Genomic DNA, 23,945 nt, shown 5'->3' with positions numbered 1-23,945 from the left:
AAAAAAAAAAAAACAACAAGAGATACCTACAATGCAGGATGCTTTTACTTCTTTAAAAAAAAAAAAAAAAAAAAATTCTTTGAAAATAAGCCACCTCAAATGTAATTGGAAACAAAGTATTCAGACCCGTTTTATCATTTATTAATTACTTCACAACCATCATACAGAAAATAGAATAAGGCTGATGTGATTTATCATGGCACATCCCAAAGCTGGATACATAGCTGCAGTTTAAAAGACAGAAAGTAAAGTAAAAGAATACCAAGTAACAAAATAAAACCATCCAAACTTGCATTCGTCTTCAAATGATCAATAACGTTCCTAAAAATAACCAAGCACTTTTATTTATTTATTTAGTTTTTAAGGAAAAAAAATACATTAATATATGAAACATCTACATAAAATCAAACATTAGCATTTCCTTTTTAGGAAAATAAAATGCTTTTGTCAAAGTTCATGATGTGTATGTTTATCAAAACTGGTACGAGCTTGAACTGACGAATTAGTAAAATTAGCATGTCACATCCAGGTCTTTGCTAGCACACAGTGCATTATGGTGGGTCTATGATTAGCAGTTCAACAAGGCAACATTAAACTTGAATTTATTTTGTCGCAATTTTCAAGCCGCATTATAAAACAATACATTTCAAATAAAGCTGGAAGAAAGCTGTAATGTGATTGATGCCAGGTCATTAAGATTTTACTAGGCAGACCACAGACTTAAAAACAAGACAACCAAGTCCAACTTTAAGGTAGATCATGCAGTAAGTCATAATAAATAGACATCACAATCATTTTTATACAGTATTTATATACATTAAGCTCCAGTTTATCATTTCTAGATGTACTCTATGTATACAGTCATCTCTGCCTTAACACTCAATGAATACAATTACTACACTGTCTAAAACTCCTTTGCCACCCAGAACATTAGGTCTCCAACATAACCAATAATAGAAAATATTTAGATATTTGTTTTTTAAGGTTTGTAGATGCGCAGCTAGGTTATTAATACAAAACCTGACATGTGCCAACTGCCAAACCCCATCCATTATTACAATTCTTCAACTTTGTTTTAGTTATGGTTCCAATTAGTATTTAGTTTCTGTAGAGTCTGTTGGAGGTTAGTCTCTGTAAGAAGCTGGAGCTTCCATTCTCTAGTGCCTACTGTTACAATCTCTGGTTTTGAGAACAGGCTATAATGGATCTACACTAGAGTAAACAGCAGTTACTCACAACAGTCACCAGTTTGTAATAAGCTTCTTATTCCAAAGCAACTGGCAGTGCACCAACAAAGTGCAAGATAAAAATAATCTCAATTTAGATAAGGCAGGTAGAAGTGTACTACCCATAATAACCTAGTTCGAATTTTGCCTCTAAATAAACACCTTTTACACATTTTATTTATTTATTTATTTAAAATTTCTAGTGCCCAATTAATTTTGCCCCAAATTTTCTTCCCATTTAGAATGTCCAATTATCCTACCCCCCCCCCCCCCCCCCCCCTCACTGCAGCAATTGCCCCACATAAGAAAACCAAAGGTCAGTGGGTGTCCTCTTTTACACCCAGGAACTCAAGAGCAGATATTAGCAATCTACCGGCGGCCTCTGGAGCTCTACAGGTGTCTGCCTGAGCCCACTCGGTGCCTGCCTGATTGGGAGCATGATGAGGAGAAACAATTCCCGGCGATTCTGCTACCTGAAGGTTTAATACTACTTTTGAATGAAATGGAAAAAAAACAAACACACACATGATATTGTTGGACTTCACGCAGCTCAGAGTCTATTTCAGGGTGTTTTTTTAATACTTGAATCCAAATTCCAATGTTGTTAAGCACTGTACCTCATGGAAAGTACATGACATATCCAGTTATTAGTGTTTAAGAAAAGAAAAAAAAAGGACACAAATAATAATTGCAGAAACAAAAAACAAACACATTAGAACTATACAAGATTATGTTACTATGTACTTTTAACCTAACCACCATTACTGAATTTCAGATGCAAGTGCACAACTTGTCTTACATCTGGTATTACAGCTGAATAAACACAACCTTGGGATTGTTAGCTTTCTGGTGCAATTCCAACCAATGAACAAAAATAGGCAAATTGCATGTCAGACTCCTAAAACATCTTTGAGATCTATCTACAAGTAAATTGGAAATGTTAGCAGAAAAGTACACACAGTTTAAACATTCTGGTTAAAAGGAAGGCAATAATTGTTAAAATGATTTGGCACCATGTAATTTCCAAAACTATACTTTCATATATTAACCTATATTCATTTAGCACAGTACATGTAAAAAATTTCAAAACACATACCAATAGCATTTGATCTTCTTAATGTTAACTGTAAAATTGTATATGGTAATGTCTATCCATGGAATATCAAAACATTTAAACAACTTCATTAAAGGAATGTTCCAAACCAAAAACTATCTTAATGCATACCTCTATCAAACAGATATATTGTAGATCCAGTAAAATGCACAAATGGTATTTTATTTAATTTTGTATGTAGTGGTATGCATCTAAAATGTGTGTGTAATTTACCTTAAGACTTAAAATGAAAGGGACTATTGTGCCATTCAGTTGTCAGAAGTTATATCTTTGAATAGTTATATATAAATATATATTGTTATTTGTTAGTGCTTGTATATTTTATATTCAGCAACAGCATGGAATGTTGATCATTAAATATATATATAAAATGACGAAAGGCTTTCGTGTTGTTCACTTACAAGAGACAATGGAGAAATAGCTTCTTTCAGCAAGCAGCACCTGGGGAATGGTGGGGGGGGGGGGGGGGGGGGGGGGGGTACACTTAAAGCTAGTGAAGTTCTGCAGCAATAAAATGTGCAACAAAGTCATTTTGTCCAATCTAAAAATCTGTTCACCCACAAAGCAGCTTGGAGACTCTATCCATTGATGGTTTGAACAACTGCACAATCCTAAAAAGGGGTAGAACTGAGAAGCATCTTCTAGGGAATGCTGCAACTGCCAAATGGGCTTTTGTTTTTCTTGGTCCTCTGTTTATTTGGTCGAAGATTGATGACTTCTCCACCATTATGATTGCTAGAATTCTGACCAGATTGACCTCCACCAGCTGTATTAAAAACTCCTGTTAGAAAAGAAAGGGGTTTTGATATTGGATCATTCATTTACCAAAATAATCTTTGTGTGGGTGTTACTATTGCACACAAGTGGTTTCTTGATAGTTGTGTAACTCGGAAATTATTTTTGGTATTTGTTTTCAGAAAGGTTTTGAAAAAAAAAAAAAAAAAAAAAAAGAAACCCTTAATGCTATGAAAACACTACAACAGCCGGAATATCTTACCAACTAGAACCACCGTGCCGGTCAATTAGACCGGTACATTTCTAAACAGCTTCGATATTAAAATTAAAGACTATTGGACATAACTCACCAGTTTTATTCAAGATCATATTAAACATTTCAATAGCAGAAGCACTATTTAAATTGCAAAATAAACAAAATACTTTATTTCATTATTAGCAAATAAAGCAGAACTACAAAAAATGAACTATAATAAAACAAACACTTTGAAGAAACTAATGCGTAAACAGGTATATGTACATACAAAACTAAAACCGAAATAATCTACTTCTGGTATGTTGGCTCTTATTGTACTGCCTGTAGCCTGTATGAAAACCCTGCAGGTAAGACTCTGACACCATCATGTCTATTCCGCTGCTGTGTATGGCACTGTAATTCATTTATACACTTACAGTGATGGAGAGTAATCAGACAACTGAAATGGCACACAAAAGAATAACGACAAGGCAGCAGGCGATCAAAATGCTCCTAGATGTGGCAGCAGATGACTCAGATACAGGGAATATCGATGACAAGGACAGCGACCATTCCTGGGTTTATGAAATGTGCAGTTCCGACAATGAAAGTTTGGACAGTGCGACAGAATTTCCAACAGGCATACCTGAAACGGGGCCAAACAGGCGCAGAGTTATAGGTCGTGGCAGAGGCTCTAGAACTGGGGAATCATATGCGGTGCCTGTGACACCTGCTGCAGCAGCACCACCAGTACCAATGACAACACCACCAGCTACATCGCCTTTCCAAAGCGGCATTCTGGGGATTGGGAAAAACTGGACTATATGGGGAAACTATAAATCCCGGTGCAGAGGCTCTTTTCTGCAGCGTGTCTTCCAATATTCTGACTGAACCATCCAGTCCAACACCACTTGCTAAACGTAATATCTATACCCAACTGAGTGCACTCCGGCTGTTGATCGATATGCAAATGCTACTGCAAATTCAATGCTGTATGGTTGCAGAGGCACACCGGGTCCAAAATGATGATTCCTGGACTGTCTTTGGAGGAATTGGAAGGACTTATTGTAGTGCTGGGACGAACATGAGATTTTCATGTTCAGTTATTTGCTCAATTTAAATATTTGCTTTTTTTTCAAAAAGTAATAAAAGCCATTATATTGCTCTCAACACAGGCAGAGACAGCATAGCAGCAGGGGCCGTGGCTGTGGCCCCTGTGTGTGTGCCTGTTTTACAGCAAAACCTTATGTAAATGTTAAAATAGAAAAATATCCCAGGAGTAAAGAATACATTTTATAGGAATTACTTTATCCCAGTGAATTAACTACAAAACAAAGGATGCCAAATACCAGTTCAATTTAAACGTGTTGTTTATTCCCAAAATACAGTACATAAAGTTGACAACGCATTTTCTTTTTTTTTTTTTTTATTCCTTGCCATTGCCATTTCTAAACAGTGGCCACAGATGCGTTTTCATAAAGTAATAACATGATGTTTACTTGTGCCTTTTTGTAGCTGAACAAGCAAACAAACAAATGTAACTTTAAACACTTCAAATAAAACAAAAACGTGGAAATGCCGTTATAAAATGATGGGGGAAAAAACTCACCGTTTTGGTTCTCGTTTATTACATTCCACATATAAATCACAAACTTTAATAGAGGCTGAAGAGCTGCTGTGTTGATTCTGTGTTTTTTTTATATATATATATATATATATATATATATATATATATATATATATATATATATATATATATATTAAATCTCACATATCACACAGAGCTCTTTTTCATTTGCCATTTTTTGAAATTGTTGTGGAAATTCTGATAAGCTGGTAAATAAGTGCAATGTACTTTTGTCATTTCTAGTGAATATGAACATTTCATTTTTCTATCTGAATACATGTCAAAAATATCTGATATTTGTCCCAGCACTACCTTACAGCAATCCTGTATGTATGTTGCGCGTATGGGGGCAAAAGCCAGTTTGTGGAGAGCTACTGGTCACAACAGCGGGGTATTCCCTTTTAGGGAGACAATGTCAAGGAATCGCTTTCATGAAATGCTTCCTCCACTTTGATTTGAGAGCAACGAGAGCAGCCTGCCTTGACACTGATAAATTTGCCCTGGTATCTGAGACTTGGAATGGCTTCATCAGAAACAGCATTGCGTACTACAAACCCGGATCGAACATTGCCATGGATGAGCAGCAGTTTCCGAAAAAAGCACGCTGTCACTTCACCCAGTACATCGCCAACAAACCTGATAATTTTGGAATCGAGTTTTGGCTGGCAGTGGATGTGGATTCCAAATACCTGGTGAACGGTTTCCCATAACTGGGAAAGGAGGAAATGCGTCCAGCTGGTCAGACTGGCTGACAGCGTTGTACTTCGCCTGATGGAGACGTACTTGGGAAAGGGAAGAAATGTGACGACAGACAACTTCTTCACCTTTATCAATTCAGCCAGGGAACTGAAGAAAAAAAAAAACAACCCTGGTAGGCACTGTGAACAGCCTTGCATGGACCGTTGCACTCCACTGCACTTCAGGCAAAGCAACTGTGCCACACCGAGTGTTTACAAGTGCAAGCCCAGGAAAAGTCAAGAAGGGACATGCACATGGGATTCACTAATGCACTAATTCACTAATGAGTTATTAGATGTCAAACCCTAAACCGGTCTAATTGACCGGCATGACGGGTCTAGTGTTAACTGTGTTTGACATGTACAACATTTGAATATCGGGAAATACAGGTAGGTTTACAAGCACACATTCATGAAATCCACAAAACTTAAATCCTCCTGAACCGGTACATTTTTCTTCAATTTATAGTCTTACATGAGGCTACACAAATTACTGTCTATATTTTCTGGAAGCAACACACACACCTATCTAAAAAGGACCAAGGGGTCATTTGACCCATCGTAGTATTCTTAACTTTGAATGGTATTTGAAAATGGCATTTTTGTTTGAATGCAGCTATTTTTTTCAGTGACTAAGTGATAAATGAAAAGATCAAAAAGTCTTAATGCAACACAAGTTTACAAAAAAGTGATTTAAATGATGCTGATATTTCCTATAGTGATTCTCTCAGAATTTCTACAATTCTGTTATTCAAATCAACACATGCATTCAGTGCAAGAAACCCATCTGTGGTTCATATGAAAAGGTTCATAAGCAAGAAAAGCAACCTGAATGAAGAGCCATACTGCGTCTATCTCTTCAGTAATAAATCATTCTTGGGTTTTTAAGTCTTGTTTTGACTTCATGTTTGTATTACATTCCCAATGACAGTTATAGTTGAATGAAAGAATAAAATACACAATGATTTGGTAAATTGTTTTGAATAAAAAAATAAAATAGTACTACTACAGTCTTCTTTTGTCCTAAAATAACAGATTTTCAGAAGAGGCAATGTCAATATTATAGACTATTATATTGTCAGAAATAATAATGGTGTTTTAAAAATCACACCACGGGCAACTATACAGAAAAACACAGTAGGGGTCAAAATGCCCCTTTCACTGGCATGCGGGTTGGCTACGCAATTTCACACTGCTTTTTGAAGAAGCAGGGTCCACCTGGGTGGCAGAAGCAAGTACACAATGCGCCAACAAATGCCCTAGAGCAGCTTATTACGGACGTTTCCATCCAAGCTTCCCTGGATTGAATAGTCAGCCCAAATGTTGATTAGAGCAAATGTTTCTTCATCCCTTGTGGGCGTGAAACCTTCATGCAGGCGTGACTGGGACCATGCATGTCGACCCAGGCTGCAGACTATGCGGGATTGAGAGCCGGGAAGGAGAGCCAATGTGAAAGGGGTTTAGGTAGGCAGGATTTGTTGGTTGCTCTAGTATTAAATAAATTAATGAGCGTTCGTTATCTATGTAGGATTTTTTTTTACATCAATAATAATGTGTAGGGACTTATGCAAGATTCCTTGTGGAAGAAAGGTTCTTACCAATTTTATTGCTGGCTGTATGAATTAGTTCTGGCTCCTCTGCTGTTTGTTGCTTGAGCCTCAGAAGGTACTTATCAGCTAGATACTTAAACACTAGAATAAGAAAGAAGAAAAAGTACTGCAGTTATTAATCAGGTTTTGAATGAAAAAGAAATCCAGATTTTCCCCTATCATTTTATTCCATACTTGACCTGGCTTACCTTCATTTACATTTAGGTCCTCTTTTACGGAAGCACGATAAAATCTTAATTTTAGCTTCTTTGCTAAACCCTCTGCTTCCTCGCTGCAAATTGGTTTTGAAGAAATGGTGCACATAAAAGAAAATGTAATACAAAAAAAAAAAATTAGGCAAAAACAAGGGAATACTGTACCATTTAAGCCATTAACAACTGCTAAACTTTCAACAGAACGCAAAACTCCTACATGGAAACATAATCTTTAAAAAAAAAAAAAAAAAAAAAAAAAAAAACACCTAGGAAGAAATGTAAGGTTTTTAATGAACTCCTGTTTTTAAAAATTAGATTAGAACAGTAATATAATCCAAGTTCTCATGCAGTTTATTACTTGAACAAGGGCTAGTTTTCAATTCCTTGCTTACAAAATTTGAATATTTGGGCATTTTTTTATTGCAGTAAAGGAAGTCCTATTTGACTTGTCTTACTTTTTTATTACGGAGTTATCTAGCAGATCAATTTTATTCTGCACTAGAACTGTTGGGATGTCTCCTACTTCAGCTTCCACCTTTTCTCTCCAGCTGGGGATCGCTTCAAAGGAATCCCTGTCAGTAGTAGAGAACACTAGAACGCAGGCCTGTGCACCTTAGATATAGAAAACACAACCTTAATTCAGATGGACTGCAAACCAAACACTCACATCAATAGTAACAATTTTAGCAAATTAGAACTTGTCATGGCAGCATCTAAAAGATTTTACAACTCGCTTTAGCAAAAAAACCACAACATTTTATATGACCCCTGTTGAATCAAGTTTAAAAAAGATACATACATATATTACCTTCAAAGTCAAGATTCGGTCAATGACAAAAATAATTGTTTTGCGATTTGAGCATCGATTAATTATCAAAGAACGAAATGAAAGGTTATTTCAGTGTTTGAGCAAAGTATTTTGATCAAATTGCAAAATATAAAATATCAAACAAGCAGGGAACGAAACACAAACGAATAGACAGCTTCTGCAGTCTTCGAGTAAAGAAATATAAACAGTCTGAATTAATCTGAATTGTCCGATCTTTCATTCCTAACTTTGGACAAAATTTGTCAATGCTCAAATGGCGAAACACACAATGAAAACGCAATAGTCTTACATTAAGTTTTACATTAATAGCTCATTGGGCACATCCATAATATTTACATTTTAAATAGTGAGCAGATTGGTTTGTTAGTTGTTTGAGTAGTATTGTTTCTTGGAATAACAAGTCATGTGATTTCATAAAAACAGCAGGTGCTCAGTGTTTGGTATTTGAGTTGATTAAGAATCTGTATGAAATAGCTATTCGAAAAGAGATGATTTTAATTAACGCAAGAACAGCGAATAATACGACCATGTCGTGCTTGAGTAATGAAGATCGTCTGGCTGGCTGCTATCGGCATGACTGAAGGAGGACTGGCTGTGAGAGAAGTTGCCAGGAGAATGAGATGTTCTGTTTCAACAATCAGCAGACTAGTCCAGAGAAACAGTGAGGGACAGGCCACTTCCTGGAAGGCAGAGGGTCACCACACTGGCCCAGGACTGACACATCCAACTGATCCATCTGCGTAATTGTTTTCAGACTGCAGTGGCTACAGCAAAAGAAATTCCAGGTAGACATAACCAGCGCATCGGAGGCTGTTCAGGGGTAACATGTTGACAGCTGAGAGACTAAATCACCATCCGAGAACATCTGAGGTGGCGGCAGAGTGGTGGAGTGTTTTATTCAACAATGAATGCAGTTTTGCCATTGCCAGACCTGATGGATGTCAATGTGTGTGGAGACATCCTGGTGAGTGTTATGCTGACTGTTGCGTTGCTCAAGCCAGTTGGTAGAAGTGTGATGATGTGGGGAGGAATCTCCTTTAACACAAGAACGCCTTTGGTGCAGACTGAAGGGAACGTTACTGCTCCGCGATACATTGACGAAGTCCTTGAAGCAACAGTTTTTCCATTCCTGCAAGCCAATCCGTAATTTAAGTCTGAAAGTTTTATTGAATGCTTTGGGTAGACTTCTAGTGCAATACAAGTTCAATAAATTGACCGCCCACATACTCGGATTTATCACTTAAAAGCAGTGGCGTTGGAGACTGTGTGCTTCTAAATATAACTGCTGCTTTTGAATCTCAAGCAAACCTACCTCTATAATAGGCCTTTGTTATTGCATCAAACTCCTCTTGCCCTGCAGTGTCCCACAGCATCAACCGGACATCTTCATCGTTAACTCTGTAAACACACAGCAGAAATACCCAATAAAAGGTTGTACCAAAACTGACCAGCTTGAATTGTGTTGGATCCAATTTGTCCACCTGTGCTCATTTAGTTTGCAGAATCTGATGTGGATATCTGATTAACTAGTGCATTCTAATTACCATGCTTCAGAGGGCTTGAAGCATGGTCTACACCTAATGCAGCCTTTTTGCATATTTGTGCATTTAAAAGGGCTTGTAAATATTCTCAAGTTTGATTAAAAAAAAGTATGTATTGTATTCATTTATACATTAATAAACCAAATCAATGCATGATCACGGAGAATGTCCTTTATACAGGCATTGAATTTCCAAATCAAAGTTTTGTTGTATAATGTACTTCATTTAAATGTATTAATTCTCTTGTTTAGTCTCTCACTGTGACAATAAGTGCCGTACCTCAATTTATGCATATGCATGACTGAATATGTAACTTAGCAATTCTACCACTAGATGGAGTGTTGCTAAATAATGTGTTCTAAAGTCTGCTTTGAAATACCTTCTATTCGCCATTGAACGTAGACTGAATGCTGTTTTAGACTCATTCCCAGTCATATATACAGTATAGTGTGTGTGATACCTTTGTTACATCCACTGTAAAAGCTTTAAAAAACACTGCTGAACAATTTGTGCCTCCAGTACAGGGTGTAGTACACTACTTCAATCATCCAAAAGAAAATTCTCTCCTGAAAGCCAGCTATTTTTAACAGAACTATCTTGATGTGTGTGTCCTCCTACTGTATTATTGTCAACTAAAATTCAGTTTGCTTTCTCACCATGTAAATGAGTAAAAAAAAAGTCACTGGATGATTTATGCAACAGGGCAGGGAATAGAGATACAGTGTGTTAATACAAAGTAAGAGCAGAGCAGCGATGTGTTAAACTGCAAAATGTGCGAGTATTCTGGGGAGTAAAAACCATTAGGAAAAGTTGGAAGGAAAACCAAGATTTAGTTTATGTAGTTATGAAACTATGATAAATATGTGAACACCCTCCGCCCTAACAGTGGCTTTGTTTATTCAAAGACAACAGCAGATGTCTGGGCTCAGTGTATATGTTTGGGAGGCCCGACTGCAGTAATCCCAGCAGGTTTATTTTGGATTCTGAAACTACTGTACAGAAATATTTTTATGCAGATTTTGATGCTTGGGACATCAGATAACCTTCACATCTGTTTTTACTTTAATCAGCAAATAGTTACTAGCTTGGAATGGCCTGCAATTCAGCTCTATAAGAAAGTGAAACTAACGTGTTGTTTATATAGGTACGTTTATATGAAGCTTGCTGACGCTATTGCTTTCATTTTTCTAGTTTTCTGTGGCGTTTCCCGATGGAATCTGACTTTCCTTCGATAATAGCGTTTCAATGCTGTGTGCATATGGTACAACATCTTTTGGCTATGATATCGGATAACTTATTTTTCCATACTCAAGATGAACTGTTGCTACGTGCAGCATTTAGTAAAATTTTAAAACTGGATTTTTGAATAGTTTATAGTTTCTTTTCTGAACTGAAGTTATTTTTGGCTACAGCACTAATTGTTCTACTTGTGCAGTCGGCAATAATCATGGCAGAGAAAGCCAATTTAATCTGTTGTAATGCAGTTCTCAGTTTGTGTTCGAACAACATGTCAGACACAAATTTACAGTACATTGTATACGTTCATAAATTGCTACACCCTACGACATTAGGTATCTCAAGTGTGGACCCCCACCTGATCAGCAGAAATGTGACATTTTGTTCTCCTTACAATCATTCCCTTTTGTTATCCGAGGGTATATTTTGCTATTGCAGGCCTAGGGAATGAATATTATAAATGTATGACAGAGTTGATGCCAAGATACTAAGTGTTACATTCTACATAAGCCCAAGAACTTAACACTGGCGTTTATCTAAATAAACTGAACTTTGCTTTGCCAGGGTCTTTTGGGAAAGAATACTGTGCTTATCCACAGGAATCACCAGTCTTGAGTATGAAAACCATGGATATAGGAAGGCTACTTGGAAAAGTAATTGCTAAAACTTAAGAGTTTTACTGCCTAATAAACAGAAAGAGCAAGTCCTTGATAAATACGGGGTTAAAGGTGACACACTAAAGCCAGACACAAAAATATAGGATAAATGTCTGGAAGACTGCTATATCAAAAGAGAATAACTGGGTATCTGAGCTAGCCACAAAGGTTAAAAAAAAAATCAAAAGACTAAAATCATCAATACACGAACACAGCCATAATTAAAACCATATGTGGATGCTTACTGTAGTTGCTGGCAGATGGTTCAGTGTTTAAAAATAAATTGCCAGACAAACAGCCATCATTTTACACTGAGTTCCGATATCTGACACAAACATAGTAAAGGTTCAATTTTTACTCTGAAATAGTCAAATTAAAACTGGACAAAAGTGTTGGAGATGACATTTAATTTGAGACAAGTCTAGCTTAAACTGGAAAAGGTTTGTACTTGCAGAAGCCAGGTTTATACTACAGCCTCAGATACAAGTACGTAAATAGCGAGATCTATAAAGTCTGTGTCCTTTATTGGGTATACAGAAATCACAATACCATTAGTTTTGACACTTATCAAACTATCAATTTTTTTAATTAATACGTGTACTTGAAGGAAATACTGAACATTTTTCTATGTCAGTTTTTTCATGTAAATCACAGCTTAAAAGCAACAGATCATCCTCTCCCAACCCCGACTTTCACAGCAAACTCTCTAGAGCTTCCTCATCTGTACAATGTACACACATATACACATTCATATATATATATATATATATATATATATATATATTATATATATATATATATATATATATATATATTAACGTTTACAAATGAGAGGAGGCCATTCGGCCCATTTTACTTGTTTGGTTGTTAGTAGCTAATTTAAAAAACTGATTGTTTGATAAGTGTCAGAACTAATGGTATTGTGATTTCTGTATACCCAATAAATGACACAGACTTTATAGATCTCGCTATTTACGTACTTGTATCTGAGGCTGTAGTATAAACCTGGCTTCTGCAAGTACAAACCTTTTCCAGTTTAAGCTAGACTTGTCTCAAATTAAATGTCATCTCCAACACTTTTATCCAGTTTTAATTTGACTATTTCAGAGGAAAAATTGAACCTTTACTGTTTGTGTCAGATTTCAAAACTCAGTGTAAAGTGATGGTTGTTTGTCTGGCATTTGCACAAGCGAGTGAATGCCCCTTTTATCTGATCTCCATTTGTGACCTCTGGTCCTTCTTTTTTCAGGTGTAAAAAGTAGTCTATGTTCAAGACTAAATAGATTTTTTTTTTTTTTTAGCCTGTCTGCAGATGACATGCCTTTTAAACCCGGAATAATTCTAGTCGCTCTTCTTTGCACTCTTTCTAGAGCAGCAATATCCTTTTTGTAGCAAGGTGACCAGAAATAAACAATATTCTAGATGAGGTTTTACTAATGCATTGTAAAGTTGTAACATTACTTCCCTTGATTTAAACTAAAATAAAATCACTACATATCCGATCATCTTGTTGGCCTTTTTTTTATAGCTTTCCCACATTGTCCAGATGAAGACATTATATAGACACACACACACACACACACATATATAAAAATACATTTTGTATCACAGGTATTTCAACTACATTTTGTAAGCATAAACCTTGTCAGAATTAATTTACTTACAGAATTTGCCTTTCAAGAAAATCCACTCCAATAGTCTTCTTGTAATCTTTTGTGAAAATGCCCTTACAATAGCGCTGTATCATACTAGATTTCCCAACAGCTCCGTTCCCTACAACCACCACCTTGATGGCCACCTCCATATCCTCCTCCAACATGACTGAAAGCTTCAAGTTTCTCTCACAGGCAGGCCTTGGCAAGGTTGGGTTTCTTCACTTGATGTTTGTGGGAAGTACTTTAACACTACCTGTAAAAAACACAAAATAGTTACTCACCTTAATTTAATAAAGCAGGTTTCTTTTGAAATCAGAAAGTACTCACTAGGAGCAACAGAATGAAGAATGATTGTAAACATTATATATATATATATATATATATATATATATATATATATATATATATATATATATTAGATGGATAGCAAGAGAGATAGCGAAAGGAAGAGAGCTACTAACAAAAAAAGGAAACATTAGCTTAAAAGAAAACTAAGGAGGTTAATATAAGGACTTCTATATGAAACAAACACTTCTTGCAAGTTCTGTAACAGTTTATTTGTCTAACCTCTTCATTTAAAAGGTGAATGTCTAAAAAGCTTGGCACATGTGTACTGTATAGAACCAGTACATTTGGTTTTAGCAGAAGTCAGACACTACCACATATCCACAGTCTTCAAAAGGTATACAACATATGTAGAAACCATATGAGAACATAAGGAAAGTCATGGTGCTTAGTCAGGAAAGGGGGGGATGGATTCTGCCATGACTAAACAAGACTAGGGGAACAGTAAATTCTGACTAATGTAGATTCTTTCCTAGTGAACACATTATTTTTAGACCCACACTGGCAAAAAAAAAAAAAAAAAAAAAAGTAATAAGTATTTCATAAAGTAAGAATTAAAAAGATATTTAATTAAAGTATTTATTTTTGTTTTGTTATAAAAGGAATATCAAAATCTTGGGGCAGTATATGAAAATGTTAACATTTACTCACAGAAGAATGTTTGAAAGACAGCTTGTTTAAAAAAAAAAAAACTTGGGCAGAGAGATGGAGCGTGAAAGTTTAACACAGGAACTACTGACAATACACCATAGTGATGAAGAGATGAGTGACTTCAGACAGAATCCAGATCACTTTTCCAAGTGCAGTGTACAGAGTAAGAGGTACTGTAAATCACCAGCCAGCCATTATCCAAGTACTAATGCAACATTGTGTAAAATAAAAACACAAATGTTTTGCATCACCCTATAGAATTACAGTAACCCATCACGTATCCCACTGCGGTGGGACCAGAGTAAGGACGGATATGTAAAAAGTTGAATAAACAAATCCTATTTTAAATACCATTATGCACAGCTGTAACAATTACTATATTCACACAACTATTGTTTTGAGATTCAACTTTATTAGGGAGCTCCCCTAAATACCTTGTTCAGAACGATATAGGGTATTAATGCTTGTGACCATGTGGATGCGTGCATTCACTGCGAAGTGACAGACAAATATCCAAATGAACAAAGTGTGAGTGGGCCCTAGGAAAACCTTGAATAGTGTACTGTTTTTTTCCTTGGAGTGTTGTTTAACACTAGTGCCTGAACAACAGGCTTGCACAGTAACCTTTACTCTTACACTGTTCAAAAGAACACTGAGCTATTTTTTAAACAGCCCTGACATGAATACAGATTGACAGGAGTCTACAGAGATGGAGGCAGAGTTGCAAAAGGATTCACAATCTCCTTCTTGTATGCACAGTACTGTATAGGCTTCTTCTGTGAATGGTAACATAATACAATACCTGAGCAGCTATACAGAATACTGTAGCCCATTGTTTCAGGATTATCTGGTCTTACACTACAGTCCAACAACAGGATAGCATGACATCCCTTCCCTGTAGACTAATCAAGATGACATTTCTCATGAGCTAGAAACCCTTTTAACTACAACCAGCATAATTGCAACTGCAGAACAATCTTCATCTTCAGGATATTTGCATTGAAAGGTTGCAGTGTTTCAATCTTTTCTAAAAATAATCTTTTACATCCAAGCATTTTTAAAGTTTTAACCAAGTCATTACATGCTGTTTATTGACAGATATTGCAACATACCATTTCTTAAAAGTTATACTTCAGATAGTTTTAATTTTTAGGCCTAACAATTATGATACATTAGCTGCTCTTTGACCATAATAAAATTGCCAAGCCCCCTTTGACCAAGACCTGAAGCACTAAATACCATCACATCACCTCAACAACAATGAAAAACACTGCACATTGTATAGTTTTCTATAGCAGCCAGAGCAACACCACCAATTCCAGAATGAGGAAACCAATGGCATTAAGTGCTGGACACTCTGCCTTCAAAAGCTGCAGGGAATTTAGCTTATACAATTACATGGAAGGGATGATCATTTTAAACATATAATTAAATACAAGTCAATCGAAATTGTATTTAGAGCCATACATTTATTCATTTATATTTTAAGACACATATGTTTATATGCAAAATATCTGATGTCACTACCAGGCTGACACACCTAACAGATTTTATAAAGCCAGGAAAGATCTCACAGGAGGAACTTTTGAACTTGGGAATGGGCTGTCTAAACTACAACACAAGTGCCCAAGATTACATAATGTAATAACTTCCTACACTCACAACTTAAAGAAACGGGCGAATTAAAACGCAGAAAAAAAAAAATTACTTCAGACAATAACATGGAGTGGGTTTGTTCATTCATTTTACTATATATATATATATATATATATATATATATATATATATATATATATATATATATATATAAAATAAAGCATTTCGTAGATTGCGGGGAATGCTGGAGAAATATTCCAAGGTGAGCGCACAAGAATTAAAATGTTAAATGTATAACAAGCATGCACTAGTTTGATTAGCACGGAGATTGCAGCATGAGGATTTATACAGTAACTTACTCGCAGTCATCTTAACTAAATGTTGTCAGTCAGTCAGTCCCCGTCCATCCATTCTGAACACCGTGGACAGCACTTCCGGTTTTTAAGAAAAAAACAAACAAATATACCCACTGGTGTGTCCACAAAATTTAGGGTACTTACCTGCATCCAGATGTTAACATGTCTATGGCAGCTGTGACATCTGAACGTTTTCCAGTTCCCTGTCCCAACTCACTTGTTTAAAACAAACTAAGATATTAATCCAGTTCTTCTCAAAATCCCTCAAATAGTCTGATAAATTAACAGGCTGTTTTCTACGGTCTGTCTCTTCAAGCGGCCTGAGAGGACACTTGCCTCTCCCTACGTGTGCTGTAGTGCTGGCAGATGTGATTAATAATATACAACTTATAATTAAAACTGCATCACTGAGAAAACTACAACACCGTTTTACAATGATAAACTAAAAACATGAAGTGCAAATGTCTATAAACAATGCGTTGCGTCGTTCTTCCCAGTTACGCAGACCAGCTTCAAATGTATCTGCGTTCCCTGACTTCACTTCCATCAGCCCGTCTCAATCTCTCGCCGTTGCTATAAACTCTACGAGTTTCCGGCGGCAAACAGGACATAAAGGAAGTGACTTCATTCCCTTTTTACCACACCTTCTCCCAAACCAATCATCGCTCCAGAAAACTGCAGGTTTGTTGTGTTTTTAACAAGGTGGTTCTTTTTTAAAGCCTGGTGAGAAACAGTTTAGTTGTACCATTTGCATTACTTGTTGTCTACACTACATAAGAACATAAGAACATAAGAAAGTTTACAAACGAGAGGAGGCCATTCGGCCCATCTTGCTCGTTTGGTTGTTAGTAGCTTATTGATCCCAAAATCTCATCAAGCAGCTTCTTGAAGGATCCCAGGGTGTCAGCTTCAACAACATTACTGGGGAGTTGATTCCAGACCCTCACAATTCTCTTATTTTCTGTTCTGTGCCCCTTTTTCTAAACTCCATTTGTGTGGTCCTTGTCTTTTTTCAGGTCTGAGTCCCTTGGTGACAAATGCTTGAATTTACGTTGTTCAAGACTGAACAGATTGCATTTTAGCCTGTCTGCATATGACATGCCTTTTAAACATTAGAATAATTCTGGTCAAACTGCTTTGCACTCGGTTTAGAGCAGCAAATCTTGCCCTGGGCGGTTTTTTAAAATTTTGCATTCACGACTAAAAATATATAGTTTAACTAGCTGTTGCATAGAATAGGTGGTTAGAATAATTCCCTTTCAAGCATCCCTTGCGAGTCTCAAAGTGTAATTAATTACACACATAAAATACGGCAACTTAAAAATAAAATAATAAAAAACGATACGTAGAAGTATAGTCTACATGATTTAACCCTCAGTGGCAACTGCTTGCTTCTCTGAACCCTATACTCTGTGTAACTGTGTCGCATGCCGAACAGGAAGCTGTGATGTATCCGCATCTGCAGTACTGTACTGTATACACAAATTGCAGAGTGCTTACCAATAGTAATTCTAGTGTATGAAAGCGTTATAGATGGACTCCCATGTTCAATCCAATTAAAATTAGAGTCACAATTTCATTAATTTAATTTACAGTTGCAAGTCCTGTCTACGTATGTCACAACTTAATCGAGTAAAAGTGATGCATATTTCTTGTCACCCTTGCAATTTCATGTGGACATCTGATTTGTGGCTGTTGCAGCATTCTCTCCGTGAACTTGTAACACCTGCCCTCGATTACACTATGTAACACAAGTCAGAAAAAAATGGCTACAAAAGATTTAGAAGTGAGTAGTTTTTCGAGATTTACGATTATACTGTAAATACAGTATAATCGTAAATACAGTATAATCGTAAATCTCGAAAAACTACTCACTTCTAAATCTTTTGTAGTCATTTTTGTATTACTTTAGTATAAATATATGTTAATTTGGATTCATATGTTGTTTTTTTCTGACTTTATGTGAACGAAAAGACACACATTTGCCCGTTTTCCCATTGGAAATAGTGATATTTTGAAATATCACTGTCCTGGTCACAAAAGCAAAGTTTGTGCGGAATAATAGCCATTTTCTATACTTTTGAGGCATAAGCAATTAGGAAATAACAGGTACTACCCAGGAACAAAAAATAAATAAAAATTTTACACGGTGTTATTTCCTTGTACCATATTTATGATTTCAGTGGTTAATTGCCTCACTCGAGCGTCACAGCAGCCGTGAAAACTGCTTCAACTCCTTATACAAAGCCGGAGAGAAAAAAAGTGCGGTATAGTGGGAGGAGCACTAGCTCTGTTTTTACCACCCCTTTCAATGGATGCGTTCACAGAGCATTCTGCGCAGATTCTGACCAATTTGAACGCACCCATTGGCTAAACTGGTCATGCAGTATCCTGCACAGAATCTGCGCAGAATGATCTCCGTGAACTCACCCTGTTTAATTTGTTAGCCTTGCGGACGTCATTTCCCCGCGCTTCGGTTAAATTGGCGGGGTTTCTGGCAGCACTGGAGCAGCCGCGTATTGTGCTAGAACAGGGAATTCTACTGATAATCTGAGTAAGTAAACACTTACATATGTAAAAGGTTCATTTTAATAAATAATAACTAACATGATATTTCCGGTTTCAAATTGTTTTCAATGTACAATGCATAGAAAGCTGGTTTTGTAAACATATGTAATACTAACACGAGTAACCCATTTATCTCGATACATCATTAAGTCTAACTGTAAACAAACATTGTAATTAATGGGAATTAGCAGATTTGTTAATAACTATTAACTCTTTGCAAATGTGACTTTTTGGCACTAAGAGAAGTTCATACCCCACAAGTAAACAGACGAAAACAAACAATGGAGATGTTTTTGAATATTTGAATGCAACGTGTGGGTAGGCAGACTTCTATTCAGTGCGAGTCAAGTGTACCGTAACCCAAGATGGGAGACCATACAAAAAACAATGTACTTCTTAGTGTTACTTTTTTACTTTTAAGTATGATAATTTAATCTTTTTACATCCAAAGTTTCAGATCGCTGTATTCTAATATCTTGCTATAAAGACACACACACACACACACACACACACACACACACACACACACACACACACACACATATATATATATATATATATATATATATATATATATATATATATATATATATATATATATATATATATATATATATTACGACGGACGGGAGCAAGTGGCTCATAGACCCCTTCTCTGGTGCGGTAGTAGTGACCGACCTGCTTCCACTGGCGGTCTAGCGAGCGAGAGAATTTTCGAAATGCTAGCTTTAAAATATTCAATTTCCTGCAACCTAAAATGCTCATTTTTACATTTAGATGCAACAAAAATCTGTATGTTTTCATAATATCTTACAAAATTTCACTAACAGATTCCATCATGCTGACGAGCCTTCTCTTTTCTGGACAGCATTTTATTTGTTTTTAAAGCCGGAGATATAAACCGACTTACTCCAAAAGTAACCCTTTTAAATAAGAACTTATATTTCTTACCCAAGTGCACAAGTACTGCAGGAGTATACATTTCTGTGCCTGCATGATATACTGTATACACATTTGTATATTCTTATCAAAATACTTCTTGAATAGGGAGAAGAAATGACACATAGCATTAGTGTTGGTTTTTTGTTGTTGTTTTTTTTGGAAATGGGATACATAGTACCAGAAGCGAATTGTGGTAGGACTACAGCAGTTCTGAAAATTGGTAGGTTAACAGTTTGTACCATACATAGCTCCTCAATCTGTAGAGTTGGCATGAGATGTCAATTTCACTTCCTAAAACCAAAGAGTAGGCAGACCATTTTTAATGTTGGTTTATTGCATTGCTCTTTATTATCAACAGTGATTTGCCAACTGCCATTACATTTTCCAATAAGCATTTGTTTCTATCACAGACTGCCATTTGGCTACAGTTAAAATAACATAACTATTTCAGAATGTCAGTGTCTGTATTTGTATACAGACATTTGTTTTCTGTTCTACGATGTATAATCGGTCTTGAAGTCAAGGTCATGAAGGGCAAGGCAATGTTGCCTTCGTTGGGAATGAAGATTCAGGGGCACCAAGGCGGTTCTAGGGGGCAGAAAGGCAAAACATAAATCCAGTGCAAGGGCACCAAGGCAATTTCATACTCATTCATAAAACAACAAAAAAAGGAAATACAGAGAGCCTATTATGTTGATGAAATTTTAATTGAAACACAAATCAATGTTTTCGGAGTGATTCACACACTTAGAAAAATTAAATATAGGTCACTTTTCCATTGTAAAAATAAAATGGTATAAAAGTAAAAATCAGATTTAGAAACAAACTTTCATAATGAAAAAATACAAAGGGTAATTTTTGCAAAAAATAAATATTCAGGGTATTATTATTATTATTTTTTTTTACTAAACCTAGTCACACGCCACTGACTAACCCTAAAGCCCCGTTCACACTTTCACGGGTACCACCCAGTCCGTGGTTTCACGCTACACAGGATTGTGACCCGGGTAGCCAGAACCTGGGTAGAAATGCCAGTTTGAAAGGGGCTATAGATTAGACTAGGCTTGGAGACAACCTTAGTGATACAACAGCACAAATAAGCAATGTCGTGAAGGGAAACCTAAAAGATTTTTAGCAGTTTTATGTACAAAACAGGCAATTGAAAATAATTAAACAGGTGTTTGAGTGGCAACATATATAAACCATATATACTGTGCGTCAACAGAAATGATACAATAAGCAGTACAAGGATAGACAGCGTGTTCACAGCTAGCAGGACAATTACATCGCAGTAGTCATTCACATTTTTCTAATTTTGTACTACAAAGTGATGTGTTTCAATATGTTAATGTAACATTCTTTATTCTATATAGGGTATGATGCTAAACTTTTGGCCATAGCTGTAATACCCCACATTTGTTTCTGCTCTGCGTGAAATTTGTAAAGGAGCAAGCAGTTCACGTCTTTTGAGTTTGTTTCAGTACAAAGTTAAAGCAGTTAGAAAATGTCAAATAATGGTGAATGTGCACTGAACTGAACAAAAAAAAAAAAAAAAAAAAAGCTGGCTGCAGAATTAAGTTCTAAGCCAATGGCAGAGCAGTATCCCAAACAATTTAATCAAAGCAGAGGGAGCAGCTTTTCCTGTTGAGCAGAAAATGTACCTCCAGCATACACTTGATGCAAAGCCTGAAGGGAGGGCAGTTTACAGTCCTGCAGAAGCATTCACCCCGATTTTGCTGCTCTTGAAGTTGTTCCCCTGAGGTGCTCTGTCAACTGTGTAAATGCATAACAATCCTATCTTTGAATGTACATCCTGTAATAGCAAAACCACAGCTGTGTTTAAATAGACATTAACACAAAGGATATTGTAAAATTTACAACCAGAACATTTATTAAAAAAAAAAAAAAATTAGTATGTATATGTATAATTATATTAAAAAAAATTACATCGGACAAGGTATACATGTTAAAATTAAAAGGTAAGCATATTCCTGTTACATTTTTTTTTTTTAAAAGGTACTGTTAAAGTTTTAAAAACAAATCTATGTGATTAAAAAAACAAAACATTAAATGTTAACTTTGCATACATATTGAAATATTGCAGCATTTTGCATAAATTGAATTTCAAATCTTTGTAGCCTTGACCATTCTGTGAAATATGTCTCTTTAGCCAGGCTGTCTTGATTTGTACATATTTCTACCCTGACAATCACATTTTATTATTACTACAGGTTAGTTTGCATGAATTCATACCTACCAGTAACAGTTACTTCTTGCTCAACAGTGCCACATAGTGGTGACTTTGCTGTAATTGTTAGTTTCTCACTTGAATCACATGATAGGGGTTCTTTGGCTGTTGACTTAACTGGGCAGTACAAGAAATCATTAGTTTGGTAAACATGTCGACAGGGAGCAAAACAAAGGGAGAGAGCAAGTCAGCTGTTTTGGAATTACTTTTCATTCACTGAGGACGTCCCCAAAAAAAGTAAAATGTATCAATATCCCAATGTGGAAACACCTGGCGACTTTTCACCCTGAAGAGAGAACATCGTGCTTAAAATCCAATCGCATCTTTTAAGGCAATGCAGTTTAAGGTGGCCTGGTTTGGAAAGGATATTCTTTTATTAAGTTGACATATTTCCCAGACAAACACAAATTTCAACAGTATAACAATAATCATTATCACAGCATACCACATAAACCAAAATATTAAACCATAAATGTCAACCAAGAATTTAGTGTTTCGTAGCCTATTGCAATGGTAAGCCACTGCTGTAGTATAGTATCTTGGATAACAACAAAATAAAGATATTCTAAATCTAGCTTATATTGTGGTGTTTCTAAAGTTGTGTGTTTTTTTTTTTTTTTTTTTTTTTTTTTAAGTATCAGAATTTAAATAATGCTTCAGAATCGATTCTCAAAGTCGACTCCATCAATTCCCAGATCTGGAATAGACTCAGATTTTTGGAATTGTCCATCCCTGCCAATGGTACAGTACGTCTTTCTTGTGGCTTAGTGCTGGGAGGAACACGGTTAAAAGAATGGCAACAGTTACATTGTGATAATGAGTCATTATCTCGCACGATGAGATTAGACACAATTAAATTGTGACAGAACTGGCCAGCTGACGCTGAGCAAGTTTGTGAATGGGTTGCAGATCACGTGATAGTGCGGAGGGACACCGGTGGCAATGATGGGCAGGCATACAGGCAATTTTTTTTTTTTTTTCCAGTTTGAGAGGCATTGCGGCAAGCAGCATGGGCACTGCAGAAATTGCCACTTGTGCCGTCGGTTATTTTGAGCCCTGTATAATGCAAAGAAAAGACTAAAACAACCTTTTGAAACATTCTAAATCATTAAGCATTCCGTGAAATGAAAGTCTGTCGGCTTTTAAAAAACATCTAAATAATGGGAATTTTTCCTGGCTCAAGTCATAGAATGCAGGAATTAAATGTTATTACTTTAAAAGGAAATAACTTGTTTTAAATCTCTAGCACCCAACCCTGTGTGTAGTAATGTTGAGAATTGTTACGTTTTCTATTTTTCCGAGCAGTAATAGAACAAGTAATAGAACCTGGTTCTGAGTGCTACTGCTCCTGCTCTGAAATGAACCAAACAAATTCTATACTAAGAGTATCTTTGAATGGACTGTCTAAAAACATCTTTGCTGTCTAACTGTCTGTCTAGGAGGCAGTACCATGGGGATGTGGCGCTAGCACCCATGTGTCTCTAGTGACCTGGCAGGGCCGTGCAGAAAAAAAAAAAAAAAAAAAAAAAAAAACTAAGATGAAGCTCAAAATTCGGTACACACAACAAGTTTGTGGGGATTCGTACCAAGGTTAGAAATGAGGTATTGTACCGGCTAACTCTGTGCAACTGGAGGGTATGTTGTTTGTCTTGTTTGTAGTGATTTGTGCAGTCATCAATCACAGCATTGACAGCGTGCCATTTTCTGACGTTTTTAAATGGGTATGCGTACCACATTGACAATGTACCACTTTCTGGCCCTACACAGGTAACTGATTTCAAAACACTGACATTAGCAAACCAACCTTTTTTGTTATATTCTTCTTTTTATATGTTTTCAGGGTG

The 23,945-nt window shown here is 36.2% G+C and overlaps 2 protein-coding genes across 5 annotated transcripts in view; one reads left to right on the top strand and one right to left on the bottom strand.

Annotated features, from left to right (window-relative positions):
• Positions 1-2,790: 2,790 nt before the first annotated feature.
• On the bottom strand, positions 2,791-16,921 carry rab23 (RAB23, member RAS oncogene family). The gene is made up of 7 exons (XM_041252093.1): positions 16,488-16,921; positions 13,405-13,648; positions 9,620-9,705; positions 7,934-8,090; positions 7,473-7,555; positions 7,273-7,365; positions 2,791-3,121 (listed from the first exon to the last, which is right to left on the bottom strand). The coding sequence occupies exons 2-7, from the start codon at positions 13,557-13,559 to the stop codon at positions 2,982-2,984; spliced, it is 714 nt and encodes a 237-aa protein (XP_041108027.1). The 5' UTR covers positions 13,560-13,648; positions 16,488-16,921; the 3' UTR covers positions 2,791-2,981.
• A 63-nt stretch (positions 16,922-16,984) lies between these two features.
• The window catches only part of prim2 (DNA primase subunit 2), a 126,628-nt gene continuing 119,667 nt past the window's right edge, over positions 16,985-23,945 (top strand). For 3 of the 4 annotated variants that reach the window (XM_041252092.1, XM_041252091.1, XM_041252089.1), the window contains exon 1: positions 18,792-18,897. The gene's annotated coding sequence lies outside the window, so the exon portion shown is untranslated. Of the gene's footprint in view, positions 17,025-18,791; positions 18,898-23,945 lie in introns of those variants that run through there. The other variant, XM_041252090.1, reaches the window with a different exon arrangement.

This window comes from Polyodon spathula, chromosome 6 (genome assembly GCF_017654505.1).
Source record: "Polyodon spathula isolate WHYD16114869_AA chromosome 6, ASM1765450v1, whole genome shotgun sequence".
In the NCBI taxonomy this organism is placed as follows: Eukaryota; Metazoa; Chordata; class Actinopteri; order Acipenseriformes; family Polyodontidae; genus Polyodon; species Polyodon spathula.
The sequence above is the reverse complement of the archived record's forward strand: the minus strand, read 5'-3'. Positions and strand labels throughout refer to the sequence as shown.